The 16382-nt window shown below is 41.3% G+C and overlaps 1 protein-coding gene across 1 annotated transcript in view; it reads right to left on the reverse strand.

Moving 5' to 3' along the window:
- Positions 1-1236: 1236 nt before the first annotated feature.
- Positions 1237-16382, reverse strand: part of snx27a (sorting nexin 27a) — a 53403-nt gene continuing 38257 nt past the window's right edge. Inside the window, exons 9-13 of the mRNA XM_084165583.1 lie at positions 7079-7228; positions 6767-6895; positions 4986-5045; positions 1962-2010; positions 1237-1388 (exon numbers count right to left, since the gene is read on the reverse strand). Of these exons, the coding sequence (XP_084021709.1) occupies positions 1321-1388; positions 1962-2010; positions 4986-5045; positions 6767-6895; positions 7079-7228 (456 nt within the window). The 3' untranslated portion in view covers positions 1237-1320. The remainder of the gene's footprint in view (positions 1389-1961; positions 2011-4985; positions 5046-6766; positions 6896-7078; positions 7229-16382) is intronic.

Raw genomic sequence — 16382 nt, forward strand, 5'->3', positions numbered from 1 at the left:
CAAAACCTAATATTAGATAAAGGGAACATAAGTGAACAAATAACAACAATTACATATTTATTTCATGAACAAAGTTATGCAACACCCAATTCCCCTGTGTGAAAAAGTAATTGCCCCCTTACACTCAATAACTGGTTGTGCCACCTTTAGCTGCAATGACTCCAACCAAATGCTTCCTGTAGTTGTTGATCAGTCGCTGTGGAGGAATTTTGGCCCACTCTTCCAGGCAGAACTGCTTGGAAGAGTGGGTTTTCAAGCATGAACTGCTCGTTTCAAGTCCTGCCACACCATTTGGTTGGAGTCATTGCAGCTAAAGGTGGCACAACCAGTTATTGAGTGTAAGGGGGCAATTACTTTTTCACACAGGGGAATTGGGTGTTGCATAACTTTGTTTATGAAATAAATATGTAATTGTTGTGTTATTTGTTCACTTATGTTCCCTTAATCTAATATTAGGTTTTGGTTGAAGATCTGATAACATTCAGTATCACAAATAGGCAAAAGTAGAGAAAATTAGAAAGGGGGCAAATACCTTTTCATAGCATCGTATAAGCTCCCAGTAATTTCTTAGGTAAACCACACAATTAATTACTGGGAGCTTATAGAGTGCAAAACAATTTTTTATAGCCTACAGCTTTTGACAGATAACCTTCTGTTTCTTAACCCCCTTACCCAGAAAACATAATCAATCTGATAATGTCCAGCATCAGAGAAAACCATGGTCTCTCCCATTTTAGAATTGCCAGTGACAATGGTGTCCCGCCCACCTATCTTGTTTCCCTGCATGTCAGCTTGCAGTTCAGTAGACCACAGGCACATTGAAGGCATTGGCCCGGGCCAAACGTGTTGCAGAACTGGCTGTCACAATCTCATCGCAGATGTCGGCTGGCTTCCTCGCTGGCGTTTCATCGGTTGATCGCGTCAAAGAGTTCCCTTCGTCCAATGGTGTCGCAGGCTGCTGTGAACCTTGACCAATCGAACTGTACTGTTCTGTTTCCTCAACCAGTGGGGTGGCAGAACTCAGCTAGTGTCCCGCCCCATGTCGGAGGGGTGATGCATGGAGGAAAAATTATATGCTATTCTATGAACATCTAGTAATGACAATGTTTTTTTCCTTCATTGCTCGTCGTCTATCTGAGAATTCCTGGGTTTGTGTGATTTTAAAATCAGTTTCCAGTTGTCATTTGGGGAGTGGATCACCTCAGTTATCTTTTTGTCAGCTTGTCGTTTTTAGTTTTTTTAGTTTCTTTTGCAGATGGCATTCTCGGTTGTGGCTGTGATGGCGTGAGTGGACCGATTCTTGTTCTGGTGGTGGAGTATTTAGGATGTGGCGATCTCGCCCCCTAGATGGCGCCATCCCTTCTGTGTCTCCAGAGCAGGGAGATATTCTAGAATAGAGAGGAGGTTCAAGACACCAAACTCAAACGCTTTCACTTCCTGACAGTGAAGACAGTGTCCACTCTACACTTCTGCTTTTGCTGGTTACTTGCCTTTGCTGCTCTTTACCTTTCCTGTTAATTTGCTGTTCACTTTCCTTTGCTATTCACATTATTTTGCTGTTCACTTGTCTTTACTGTTAATTTGCCTTTGCTGTATGACAGTCTCCCACAGGGTAAATACCTGTCAGTCTGTGTCTATTCAACTTTGTACCTGGGAAGGAAGTGACCTTGATGTGGATCACATGGCTGCTGTTCTTTTATGCTCATAAGAATACACCTGTATATGTGCTCCTGTACACCTCACCTCAGGAGATGATCAACTTTGTTCTGTTCTCACTCATTCTTACCTACTGGGAATGTTGGACGGGGGTGCTTTAAGCTTTCATGTCACTAAGTATAGTGGACTGTTACAACTCGTAAAATCAGTATTTCTCTCACATCCACTCTGTACTGGAAACAGCAGCATTGTGAAAGGTTCATGTGGTTTATGTTGGACAACAAGGCTTTCCAGAGCACACTTACCATTGTTACTGCAGTTCTGGTTGTCTTTGTCAGAGGCCTCCTCTTCAACCTAACATGTGGATAGGGAAAGGAGGAAGAGTGTGAGAAAAGAACCATCGGCGGAGAGAGAGGGAAATAGACAGTGTGCCTAATGTTGTAAAATCCATTGTCTAAAACTCTTACAATGGTGATGATATACAATGGTGAGGGCGGTAGGTAGCCAAGCAGTTAGAGCGTTAGGCCAGTAACTGTAAGGTTGCTGGTTCGAATACCTGAGCCGACAAGGTAAAAATCTGTCAATGTCTCCTTGAGCAAGGCACTTATCCCTAATTTGCTCCAGGGGCGCCATACTACTATGGCTGACTCTGTAAAACAACATTTCAACGCACCTATCCGGTGTATGACAATAAAACATTTATTATTATTTTATTTAACATTGTAAGACAATGGCACGCATCCTATTCAGGAATATTTCTGCCATTGTAATCTTTGGGTGGGTCGCTTAAGTCCCTTTTTTCAGGTTGCCTAAGTCTAAACAGTGTGAAAAAATTAAAAACTTTTTCAGTAAACTTAAACCAGATATAAAGTATGTAGAAAAGATAATGGACCTATAGATTTTTTTACACTAGAATCTTTGAGAACTAATAATCACCAACAAAAAAGCTACAGTCAGGGAGAATAATAAAAAATAACAATGAATTTAGCAGTATTAACTTTGTTATTATGTTTGATCAAAAGAACACTGCATTAGCCATGGCAAAATGCATAGAATTGCAGGAAACTAGCTTTAAAACTAGGGATACTAATGGTTGACCGGTCATGCTTATGGGTCTATATACAGTTGAAGTCGGAAGTTTACATACACTTAGGTTGGAGTCATTAAAACTAGTTTTTCAACCACTCCACAAATTTCTTGTTAACAAAAAGTTTTGGCAAGTCGTTTAGGACATCTACTTTGTGCATGACAAGTAATTTTTCCAACAATTGTTTACAGACAGATTATTTTCACTTATAATTCACTGTATCACAATTCCAGTGGGTCAGAAGTTTACATACACTAAGTTGACTGTGCCTTAAAACAGCTTGGAAAATTCCAGAAAATGATGTCATGGCTTTAGAAGCTTCTGATAGGCTAATTGACATCATTTGAGTCAATTGGAGGTGTACCTGTGGATGTATTTCAAGGCCTACCTTCAAACTCAGTGCCTCTTTGCTTTACATCATGGGAAAATCAAAAGAAATCAGCCAAGATCTAGTTCATCCTTGGGAGCAATTTCCAAATGCCTGAAGGTACCACGTTCATCTGTACAAACAATAGTACGCAAGTATAAACACCATGGGACCACGCAGCAGTCATACCGCTCAGGAAGGAGATGCGTTCTGTCTCCTAGAGATGAACGTACTTTGGTGCGAAAAGTGCAAATCAATCCCAGAACAACAGCAAAGGACCTTGTGAAGATGCTGGAGGAAACAGGTACAAAAGTATCTATATCCACAGTAAAACAAGTCCTATATCGAAATAACCTGAAAGGCCGCTCAGCAAGGAAGAAGCCACTGTTCCAAAACCGCCATAAAAAAATAGGTGGCATCATGAGGAAGGAAAATTATGTGGATATATTGAAGCAACATCTCAAGACATCAGTCAGGAAGTTAAAGCTTGGTCGCAAATGGGTCTTCCAAATGGACAATGACCCGGAGCATACTTCCAAAGTTGTGGCAAAATGGCTTAAGGACAACAAAGTCAAGGTATTGGAGTGGCCATCACAAAGCCCTGACCTCAATCCTATAGAAAATGTGTGGGCAGAACTGAAAAAGCGTATGCGAGCAAGGAGGCCTACAAACTTGACTCAGTTACACCAGCTCTGTCAGGAGGAATGGGCCAAAATTCACCCAACTTATTGTGGGAAGCTTGTGGAAGGCTACCCGAAACGTTTGACCCAAGTTAAACAATTTAAAGGCAATGCTACCAAATACTAATTGAGTATGTAAACTTCTTACCCCCTGGGAATGTGATGAAAGAAATAAAAGCTGAAATAAATAATTCTCTCTACTATTATTCTGACATTCCACATTCTTAAAATAAAGTGGCGATCCTAACTGGCCTAAGACAGGGATTTTTCACTAGGATTAAATGTCAGGAATTGTGAAAAACTGAGTTTAAATGTATTAGGCTAAGGTGTATATGTAAACTTCCGACTTCAACTGTAGGTACATTTGCATAATTTGTGGAATTAAATTGGTGCGTGTGTATTTTTGTTAGTCGTCATGCATCTTATTCATCACACGCACACAGCATACAGAGAGCCTAATTTGAGGAGTGGAATAGCTTACCACCAGTCAGCCAGCGTGAGAGCATCTCAAAAAGCTGGTACTGAAACATGCTTTTATAAACCCAGTCATTGTGCATTGCACAAAAAATAGTAATTGTAAATGCAATCGTGTGCAAAAATGTCTGGGGATGGCACGATTATAAATAGCTACTATTTTTATTCAACTCTTAATTCAAGCGCGCCTCCAATTCATTTATAAAGACACTACTGTTCTATTGGTTTTCATATCAACTTTCTCTTGTTGTCCAGAAGCAAAAAGGCACAATCCTAGTCATATTAGCAACTTATCCTAGGTGTTGCTATTAGATTCCCCAGCTTTCTAAGTTTCAAACTGTCACATATGGAACAGCTCACATTAGGTACGCTATTTAGAATTGCATTTTGGCAAATGTTTGAAAATGACGTTTTATTAGCTGCTTCATTACAGGAGTTGCATGTTCAATAATAGTCTATAGACTTTTGACTGTAAGACAATAGGCATGCTATTGTTGCATGTTTCCATTAAGCTCGTAATGAAAAAAATCTGTTCCTTGTATGCATGCATAGTATTTCCAGTTGGTCACATAATTCTACTGTTTGGAAAAAATTTAACCATTTGTTGACCGGTTAATGAGGGCCCTTGTCAAATGTAGTGCACTATAAAGAGAATAAGGTGCCATTTGAGATACAGCCAATTAGTTGTGTATTGGAGGAGAAGGAAGGGTGTGACTCTTACCTGTTTCCTCCACTTGAGCTCACAGAAGACCCTCTCGAAACACTCGTGCATGTAGTTGAACTGGGGAGAGACGACAAACACACTGTTAGAAGGAACTGTTCCAAATACACTGAACAAAAATATTAAAAACGCAACATTCAACAATTTCAAAGATTTTACTGAGTTACAGTTCATATAAGGAAATCCGTCAATTTAAATTAATTAATTAGGCCCTTATCTATGGATTTCACATTACTTAAAAAGGTATCTGTTAGTCACAGATACCTTTTTTTAAATGTAGGGGCGTGGATCAGAAAACCAGTCAGTATCTAGTGTGACCACCATTTGCCTCATGCAGCGCGACACATCTCCTTCGCATAGAGGCTGTTGATTGTGGCCTTTGGAATGTTGTCCCACTCCTCTTCAATGGCTGTGCGAAGTTGCTGGATATTGGCGGGAACTGGAACACACTGTCGTACAGGTCGATCCAGAGCACCCCAAACATGCTCAATGGGTGACATGCCTGGTGAGTATGCTGGCCATGGAAGAACTTGGACATTTTCAGCTTACAGAAATTGTGTACAGATCCTGCTGTGCATTATCATGCTGAAACATGAGGTGATGGCGGCGGAAGAATGGGACGACAATGGGCCTCAGGATCTCGTCACGGTATCTCTGTGCATTCAAATTGCATCGATAAAATGCAATTGTGTTTGTTGTCCGTAGCTTATGCCTGCCCATACCATGACCCCACCGCCACCATGGGGCACTCTGTTCACAACGTTGACATCAGCAAACCGCTCGCCCACACGACGCCATATACATACGCTGTCTGCCATCTGCCTGATACAGTTGAAACCGGGATTCATCCGTGAAGAGCACACTTCTCCAGCATGCCAGTGGCCATCGAAGGTGAGCATTTGCCCACTGAAGTCGGTTACAACATCTAACTGCAGTCAGGTTAAGACCCTGGTGAGGATGACGAGCACGCAGACGAGCTTCCCTGACAGTTTCTGACAGTTTGTGCTGAAATTCTTTGTTTGTTCAAACCCACAGTTTCATCAGCTGTCTGGGTGGCTGGTCTCAGATGGTCCTGCAGGTGAAGAAGCTGGATGTGGAGATCCTGGGCTGGCGTGGTTACACATGGTCTGCGGTTGTGATGTCGGTTGGACGTACTGCCAAATTCTCTAAAACAACGGAGGCGGCTTATGGTAGAGAAGTGAACATTAATTATCTCGCAACAGCTCGTGGACATTCCTTTAGTCGGCATGACAATTGCATGCTCCCTCAAAACTTGAGACATCTGTGGCATTGTGTTGTGAGACAAAACTGCAAATATTTTATTGTCCCCAGCACAAGGTGCACCTGTGTAATGATCATGCTGTTTAATTAGCTTCTTGATATGCCACTCCTGTCAGGTGGATGGATTAAATTGGCAAAGGAGAAATGCTCACGAACAGGGATGTAAACAAATTTGTGCACAACATTTGAGATAAATAAGCTTTATGTGCATATGGAACATTTCTGGGTAATTTTATTTAAGCTCATGATACATGGGACCAACACTTTACATGTTGCGTTTATATTTTTGTCAGTATAGATTTTTATCAACGATGTCTACGTCCAAAATGGCACCCTATTCCCAAAGCCCTGGTCAAAAGTAGTACGCCATTTGGGACAGACTCCACACCCTCAATTTCTACATCCTGTTATATTCCATTGATGGTTGGCTATCTTAACGCAGCGATCTATGTGAGCTGTCCTAGTGTGTTTTGTCTGTTTATTGTGTATTGTAGACTCACGTATGGTGTGAAGATCTTGACCCAGCGAGGTTTCTTCTCCCCCTTGGCATACTCAAAGCAAAACGCCATGCCTTCCTCGTCAGTGTCCCAGCGCTGCATCTCCACCCACTCAAATGCTATCACCTGGTTCTGATGGGGCGGGAGAGAGAATGGTCAGTACATGCACAGAGTATGAGCCAGCGTGTACACAGACACACACTCAAATAATTTTCCTTTTGTTCTGTATGTGAGAGAACCATGGGACACACACACACACACACACAGTAAAAGTCAGTGTACACACACACACACACACACTCCAATCTCACTCACCTCAAGCGTGCCATCCTCTGTGCAGGCGTGCAGTTTGAAGTGGTGCATGCTGATGGCCGTGATGACGTGGCCCTTCCTCCGGGAGTCACAGGCGCAGTGGGGGAACATGACCTCGTTGTAGCCCTCACAGGAGCGAAGCAGACTCAGGTACTGACAGACATGAGACAGACTGCCATCAACCACACAGGTAGGCACCAAAACAGGCACGCACACATTCAATATACACATTAATGTATTTTTTATTTATTTAACCCATATTTTAACTGGTAAATTGACTTGGAACACATTCTCATGTACAGCAACGACCTGGGGAATAGTTGAAGGGGTGAGGAGGGGGCTGAATGAGCCAATTGGAAGCTGGGGATGAATGATTAGGTGGCCATGATGGTATGAGCGCCAGATTGGGAATTTAGTCAGGACACTACTCTTACGATAAGTGCCATGGGATCTTTAGTGACCACAGAGAATCACGACACCCGTTTAACATCCCACCTCCCACCTGAAAGACGGCACCCTACACAGGGCAATGTCCCCAAGTGATCTGTTTTTAGACCAGAGGAAGAGAGTGTCTCCTACTGGCCCGCTAACACCACTTCCAGCAGCATCTGGTCTCCCATGCAGGGACCGACCAGGACCAACCCTGCTTAGCTACATATTATGTCTGCAATGGACAGATAACGGCGACAAGAAAGGCACGTACAATACACGGGTCAATGACGTGATGTGCATATTTTGGTGTCCAAATGAAATATTTTCCTAAATCAACAACCAATTTATACACATTTTATGTTATGTAACTATGCCCTTTCTCTTTTATTGAGTCCTAAAAGAGTTAATGATTAAATGTGAAAAATAACTCACTTTCGGTGCTGTAAAGTTTTTTTTAAAGTCATACGGAGCGACTGTCCAAAGACAAATGCAATCTATATAAATGTTAATAAAACATCTGAAATCATAACAAAACAGTCGAATAATTATTCTGGCATGATTTTTTAAAGGGTTTATTGCATTATACGTATGTATGGGTAAGACAGTTTAGGCAGAAAGGTTTTAAATACTTTTGCCTTGAAAAATTGCCTTCATGATTATCATTCGGTGCGACTGACAAAGTCACCATTTTGGATCAAATCGCATGATGGTACTCATGTGACAGAATGTGATATTATTAAGATGCCTGTGAGATACCCTTCGGTTAAGAATAAAAGGTTAGCAAGTCTCTCGTAAATGTTTGACAAGTTGACATTTCCACTGTCAGGTTTTACCTAAAAAAAATCGGATCATTCGGTGCGACTGCTAAAAACCAGTAGAAATATAGAATGATCTGAAAAGCTTATATTTTATTTCGATACTCTAGATACATACTTCATGTCAAAGTCAAGTGTTCACATGGGTACACAAGCAGTTGCCTCTAAAATATGTTTATATTAGAAAAGTCATACGGTGTAACCAACATGATCATTAGATATTCCGGTTACACCATTTGACTAAGAAGTTGTCCTAAATGATGTCAATATGTTTGTCTTTGTATTAAGTTATCTATTCATCTATATGTTTTAGTGTACACACAAATACATCATATCTAAACTCAGCAAAAAAAGAAACGTCCCTTTTTCAGGACCCGGTGAGTGCAATTAACTACCAGGTAGAAATAAAAAACAAGTGTTTCGGCCCTCCAGGACCGGAATTGAAGAACCCTGTTGTAAAGGGTTTAAACCAGGGGTGTCAAACTAATTTTAGCTCAGGGGCCACATGGAGGAAAATCTATTCCCAAGTGGGCCGGACCGGAAAAATCATGGTATATATATAACTTAAAAACAACAACTTCAGATTGTTTTCTTTGTTTTAATACGATCAACATACAACATAAAGCTGGAGCCTGAGGACAGTGTGTCCAAAATAGTACAAGCACAACATCACTATTAATCATAAAACACGTCAAGTTTATTTGAAAATTCTAAAGAAAAAGAACACACAAACACACAATGCCTCAGTGATTAACAGAACTGTTTCACAGATCACAGAACTATATCAGGGTGTCATTTCTCAGGCAGAAATGTAGATTAAAATAATGAAATCCTGTTCCCCAAACAAGTGCAAGAACCACAGAGTCAAGAATAGGTTAAATATACAAATAAAATAAAATCAATTAAAAACAATAGCACATCAACATAAAAACATATAAACATAAAGCTGGAGCCTGAGGACAGTGTCCAAAAGCACAACATCACTATTAATCATAAAACACCTCAAGTTATTTGAAAGTTCTGAGGACAAAGAACACACAAACACACAATGCCTCAGTGATTCACATAAGTATATCACAGATCACATAACTATATCAGGGTGTCATTTCTCAGGCAGAAATGTAGATAAAAATAATGAAATCCTGTTCCCCAAACAAGTGCAAGAACCACAGAGTCAAGAATAGGTTAAATATACAAATAAAATAAAATCAATTAAAAACAATAGCACATCAACATAAAAACATATAAACATAAATCTGAAAGCGTTGCTCAAACTCCCGTAACAGTCCAGTTATTTTATCTTTGAACCGCTTCATGTCTGCCACATGTTGGGTCGCGCACACATTTTTCAGACAGGGGAAGTGAGCTGCATCACCACCGGCAAGTTGCGTCTCCCACAATGACAGCTTCAACTTGAAAGAACGTATGCTGTCATAATACTGCGTGACAACTTTGTTGCGCCCTTGCAGCTGTTTGTTCAAGTTATTCAGGTGCTCTGTAACATCCACCATAAATGCATGGTCCGGCATCCATTCTGCGGAATGAAATTCTAACACTGGTTTGCCCTTTTCTTCCATGAACTGTTCAATTTCTTCTCGTAAATGAAAGAAACGCCTCAGCACAGCACCTCGGCTTAACCATCTTACCTCAGTGTGGTATGGCAGGCCATAGATGTGGTCTTTCTCTCTGAGAAGGCTGTCAAACTGACGGTGATTCAGGCTTCTGGATCGGATGAAATTAACAGTTTGGATGACCACCTTCATGACGTTATCCATCTTTAATGACTTGCAACACAAAGCCTCCTGGTGCAAAATACAGTGAAAAGTCAAAAAAATCACGTCCTCCATTTGCAGATTGCACTTTCTCTCTGAACTTTGTCACAACGCCTGCTTTTTTCCCGATCATTGAGGGCGCACCATCTGTAGCCAGGCTGACAGCGCGGGACCAGTCCACTCCGACCCTGTCCAGCGCGCCGACGAGTGCGGTAAAAATATCAGCTGCTGTCGTTGTATCTGTCATCGGCACCAACTCCACGAACTCCTCGGTGACGGTCAATGTGTCATCAACTCCGCGGATGAAAAAATGGCCAGTTGTGCAACATCTGTAATGTCCGTGCTTTCATCAATTGCAACCGAAAACGCAATAAATTACTTTACTTTTTGCTTCAACTGGCTGTCCAAATCCACTGAAAGATCGGAAATCCTGTCTGCAACTGTGTTTCTTGTCAGGCTGATATTTGTAAAAGCCTGCCGCTTTTCAGGGCACACAATCTCCGCTGCCTTCATCATGCATGTTTTTACAAATTCACCCTCACTAAATGGTTTTGAAGCCACTGCGATTTCATTAGCAATGAGGTAGCTAGCTTTCACTGCAGCGTCACTGATGTCTCGGCTGTGAGTAAACACAGACTGCTGTTTCTTCAGACCCGCCAACAGTTCATTCTTCTTCTCTCATCTCCGCTGTCCTTGAAAGTTGTCATATTTGTCGGCATGAAGACTCACATAGTGGCGACGAAGGTTATATTCTTTCAGCACTGCAACATGCTCTGAACACACCAAACATACAGCTTTCCCATTCAATTCCGTGATTAAATAGGATGACCATTTTTCTTGGAACACTCTGCACTCTGCGTCCACTTTTCTCTTTTTTGACAGAGACATATTGGGGCAATGAGGGTGCCAAAGCACATAATGTTAAAAGTAGAAGCCGTAATAAATATCGCGGGCAAAACAAAGTAGCTCATTGGCTGCACGTGCTTGACCTACTTGCTCTGCCCCGGTATAAACAGTTTGCTTGCTTAACACAATTGCTATTGCGCCATCCAGTGGACGCAATTGGAACAGCAGTTTATTTTATTGAAAAATTGCAGCGCATTTTTATACTAAAAAAGAAACAAAAAATAATAATAAAAAAAAAAAATCTTCTTTTTTTTTTTTTCAAAATCATCTCGCGGGCCGGATTAAACCCGTTTGCGGGCCTGATCCGGCCCGCGGGCCGTACGTTTGACACCCCTGGTTTAAACACCGTTTCCCATGCTTGTTCAATGAACCATAAACAATTAATGAACATGTACCTGTGGAACGGTTATTAAGACACTAACAGCTTACAGACGGTAGGCAATTAAGGTCACAGTTATGAAAACTTAGGACACTAAAGAGGCCTTTCTACTGACTCTGAAAAACACCAAAAGAAAGATGCTCAGGGTCCCTGCTCATCTGCGTGAACGTGCCTTAGGCATGCTGCAAGGAGGCATGAGGACTGCAGATGTGGCCAGGGCGATAAATTGCAATGTCCGTACTGTGAGACGCCTAAGACAGCGCTACAGGGAGACAGGACGGACAGACCACGTGTAACAACACCTGCAAAGGATCTGTACATCCGAACATCACACCTGCGGGACAGGTACAGGATGGCAACAACAATTGCCCGAGTTACACCAGGAACGCACAATCCCTCCATCAGTGTTCAGACTGTCCGCAATAGGCTGAGAGAGGCTGGACTGAGGGCTTGTAGGCCTGTTGGAAGGCAGGTCCTCACCAGACATCACCGGCAACAATGTCGCCTATGGGCACAAACCCACCGCCGCTGGACCAGACAGGACTGGCAAAAAGTGCTCTTCACTGACGAGCCGCGGTTTTGTCTCACCAGGGGTGATGGTCGGAGTCGCGTTTATTGTTGAAGGAATGAGCGTTACACCAAGGCCTGTACTCTGGAGCGGGATCGATTTAGAGGTGGAGGGTCAGTCATGGTCTGGGGCGGTGTGTCACAGCATCATCGGACTGAGCTTGTTGTCATTGCAGGCAATCTCAACGCTGTGCGTTACAGGGAAGACATCCTCCTCACTCATGTGGTACCCTTCCTGCAGGCTCATCCTGACATGACCCTCCAGCATGACAATGCCACCAGCCATACTGCTCGTTCTGTGCGTGATTTCCTGCAAGACAGGAATGTCAGTGTTCTGCCATGGCCAGCAAAGAGCACGGATCTCAATCCCATTGAGCACGTCTGGGACCTGTTGGATTGGAGGGTGAGGGCTAGGGCCATTCCCCCCAGAAATGTCCGGGAACTTGCAGGTGCCTTGGTGGAAGAGTGGGGTAACATCTCACAGCAAGAACTGGCAAATCTGGTGCAGTCCATGAGGAGGAGATGCACTGCAGTACTTAATGCAGCTGGTGGCCACACCAGATACTGACTGTTACTTCTGACTGTTACCCCCCCCCCCCCCCCTTTGTTCAGGGACACATTATTCAATTTCTGTTAGTCACATGTCTGTGGAACTTGTTCAGTTTATGTCTCAGTTGTTGAATCTTGTTATGTTCATACAAATATTTACATATGTTAAGTTTGCTGAAAATAAACGCAGTTGACAGTGAGAGGACGTTTCTTTTTTTGCAGAGTTTACTTTTAAGTAAAAACACCAGTTTTTGTAGGATAAGGGTGTTTTGTCCGTTTTATAGTAGTGCACATCAAGCTGCTAATACTGAACATTTGTTTATGTAAATAACAACTATCCTATCAATCAATCTATCTATATTAATTGAGGGTCAATTTGCAGATGTGTTTATCAAGTAAATGCCTTTATTGTCAGGACACAGATTACTGCGGACTCAGTTGCAAGGGATAGGTGATTATTTTGTGTTACTTCAATTTCCTGTCTTCGCCTCTTTGCAAAATACCTTCAGAGATCCAGCTGTGTTTCACTCAGTTTTACACAAAACAGTGAAGGTGCTGCCTGGGGCACATCACGATTGACTTAAAAAAGGTAAGTGAACATTTTGTAGATTCTCTTAAAATCGAATAGAATCGCACGAGTAATATTACATACTATCCTTTTAATCTTGATAGTCTTGATTTTTTAAAATACGCCCAGCATTTTAACTGTATTTCATTTGCAGATGCCTTTATCAAGCAAAGACTGCACGTTTCAGAGCACGGATAAATGCTGACCCACTTGCAAGAGAGGCGATTCTTGCCAAACGAAGAGCAAGGTATTGTTGTTTCATTACTTAATAACCACACTATTTCTTAAAAATTACTGGTGACAAAATCGCTGTTATTCTCCCACATGGAGTTGCTGTTATGGCTTTCTGTCCCTCAAACGAGAAGTTGCAGGCGAGATTTTGTCGCTAGCTAGCGAAATCAAGCGGAAAAATAGCAGATTCTTACCAAATGACGAGCAAGATATTGTTTAATTAATTCATTACCACCCTATATTTAATGACTGGCAGCAAAATCTTTGTTCTTCTCCTACATGGAGGTGCTGTTGTGGCTTTCTGTCCCTCAAACGAGAAGTCTTGCTTCTGCAGCAGACCAAGCATCTGCAACACCTATTTCTGTGCTGTGGAAATGAACTTCAATGAAGAACACCATCAGGAGAACACCATCAGAGGCACAGCAAGATGAAGCTGCGGCCAAGTCAACACTTGCTGAAAAGTCTAGGCAGATTTGTCATCGTCAGCTACGAAGACCGCCCCTTTGTGGGCCAGGTGCTGAAGGTGATTGGGAGGAAGTGCAGATCACTTGTTTGCAGCAGCATGGAGTGAGGAATGTTTGTCTGGCCCTCTGTGCCATTCATTACCTTCTACTATGAAGGAGATGTGAAGTGAATAATTAGTGAGCCCGAGCCCTTCAGCTCAATAGCATCTCGGTTGTCCGACACAGACTAGGCTGCTTTCGTGTCACACTAGCGCAACAACATCAAAACACGCTGTTTTAAGAATGCAAGTTTGATTATTGTCAACTTCAATGAGTTTGTGTTATAACTTTTGCTAGAAAGTGCTAATTTCTTTGTCTTTATGTTTGAATCTCATGAATTGTTTGCATAAACATTTAATCTTGCACTGTTCTGCACAAACTTAATCACATCTGTTGATGTTTTAATATTGGAATTAGAAAAACTGTCTACGCAATGTGGAGATTCATGTTTTTAAAAGATATGGCACAGAAACATTTTACTTTTCTTAAAATTGTAATGTAGAATACTGTTTTTTATGCATTTTATATATTTTTTATTATAATGATTCTTAACATTGTTTAACATTGTACAAAAAATCATCATAATGCATCATTTTAATCCTGTTTTTAGAAGTTCATTGTCATGTTCATGATGAAATGTTTCTGCGTGATAATCATGAGTCACATTTTTTGTATTTTATTAAGCATTAAAAGGCATCATTGTTGTTTAATAAGAAACCATGTTTACTCTTAATGTGTGTGTGTTTGATTAAGAGGGAAACAGAGAGAGAGATCTGCCTAAAAAATGACACCATAACAAAATAGTAATGCGGTGCGACCAGCAATGACCATTCGGTACAACCAGTGTTTTTAGAGTTAAAAAAAACAATTAATATGTTATTGTTTCAAAAATGCAGAGAGAAGCTCAGTCTATAAGAGAAAAAAATTCATTTTTGTAAAATGTTATATGGTTTTCATTTATTTAACAGAAGTTGTAGTTGACAGTCATTCAAAATGAGGGGTTGTACAGTGAAAAGTGAAATATATATTTATATATTTATTATACTGTTAATGTTGAATATTTGAGACCATGTACAGTTGAAATCAGAAGTTTAGGTTGGAGTCATTAAAACTAGTTTTTCAACCAATCCACAAGTTTCTTGTTAACAAACTATAGTTTTGGCAAGTCGGTTAGGACATCTACTTTGTGCATGACAAGTAATTTTTCCAACAATTGTTTACAGACAGATTATTTCACTGTATCACAATTCCAGTGGGTCAGAAGTTTACATACACTAAGTTGACTGTGCCTTTAAACAGCTTGGAAATGTTCAGAAAAAGATGTCATGGCTTTAGAAGCTTCTGATAGGCTAATTGACATCATTTTAGTCAATTGGAGGTGTACATGTGGATGTATTTCAAGGCCTACCTTCAAACTCAGTACATCTTTGCTTGACATCATGGGAAAATCAAAAGAAATCAGCCAAGACCTCAGAAAAAAATGTGTAGACCTCCACAACTCTGGTTCTTCCTTGGGAGCAATTTCTAAACGCCTGAAGGTACCACGTTCATCTGTACAAACAATAGTACGCAAGTATAAACACCATGGGACCACGCATCCGTAATCCCGCTCAGGAAGGAGATGCGTTCTGTCTCCTAGAGATGAACGTACTTTGTTGCGAAAAGTGCAAATCAAATCACAGAACAGCAAAGGACCTTGTGAAGATGCTGGAGGAAACAGGTACAAAAGTATCTATATTGACAGTAAAACGAGTCCTATATCGACATAACTTGAAAGGCCACTCAGCAAGGAAGAAGCCACTGCTCCAAAACCACCATAAAAAAGCCAGACTACGGTTTGCAACTGCACATGGGGACAAAGATCGTACTTTTTGGAGAAATGTCCTCTGGTCTGATGAAACAAAAATCTAACTGTTTGGCCATATTGACCATTGTTATGTTTGGAGGAAAAAGGGGGTACCTTGCAAGCACGAGGGTGGCAGCATCATGCGGTGGGGGGTGCTTTGCTGCAGGAGGGACTGGTGCACTTCACAAAATAGATGGCATCATGAGGAAGGAAAATTATGTGGATATATTGAAGCAACATCTCAAGACATCAGTCAGGAAGTTAAAGCTTGGTCGCAAATGGGTCTTCTAAATGGACAATGACCCCAAGCATACTTCCAACAAAATCAAGATATTGGAGCGGCCATCACAAAGCCATGACCTCAATCCTATAAAAAATGTGTGGGCAGAACTGAAAAAGCATGGGCGAGCAAGGAGGCCTACAAACCTGACTCAGTTACACCAGCTCTGTCAGGAGGAATGGGCCAGAATTCACCCAACTTATTGTGGGAGCTTGTGGAAGGCTACCCAAAATGTTTGACATAAGTTAAACAATTTAAAGGCAATGCTACCAAATACTAATTGAGTGTATGTAAACTTCATTCTTAAAATAAAGTGGTGATCCTAACAGGTGAAGAACTGAGTTTAAATGTATTTGGCTAAGGTGTATGTAAACTTCCGACTTCAACTGTATATATTCATATTTTACTCTTCTTTGTTTGAAATAATGGTCAGAAAACATTTTTTTTTTTTAACTGTTC

Source organism: Coregonus lavaretus (assembly GCF_964263955.1).
Source record: "Coregonus lavaretus genome assembly, chromosome: 7".
NCBI lineage: Eukaryota > Metazoa > Chordata > Actinopteri > Salmoniformes > Salmonidae > Coregonus > Coregonus lavaretus.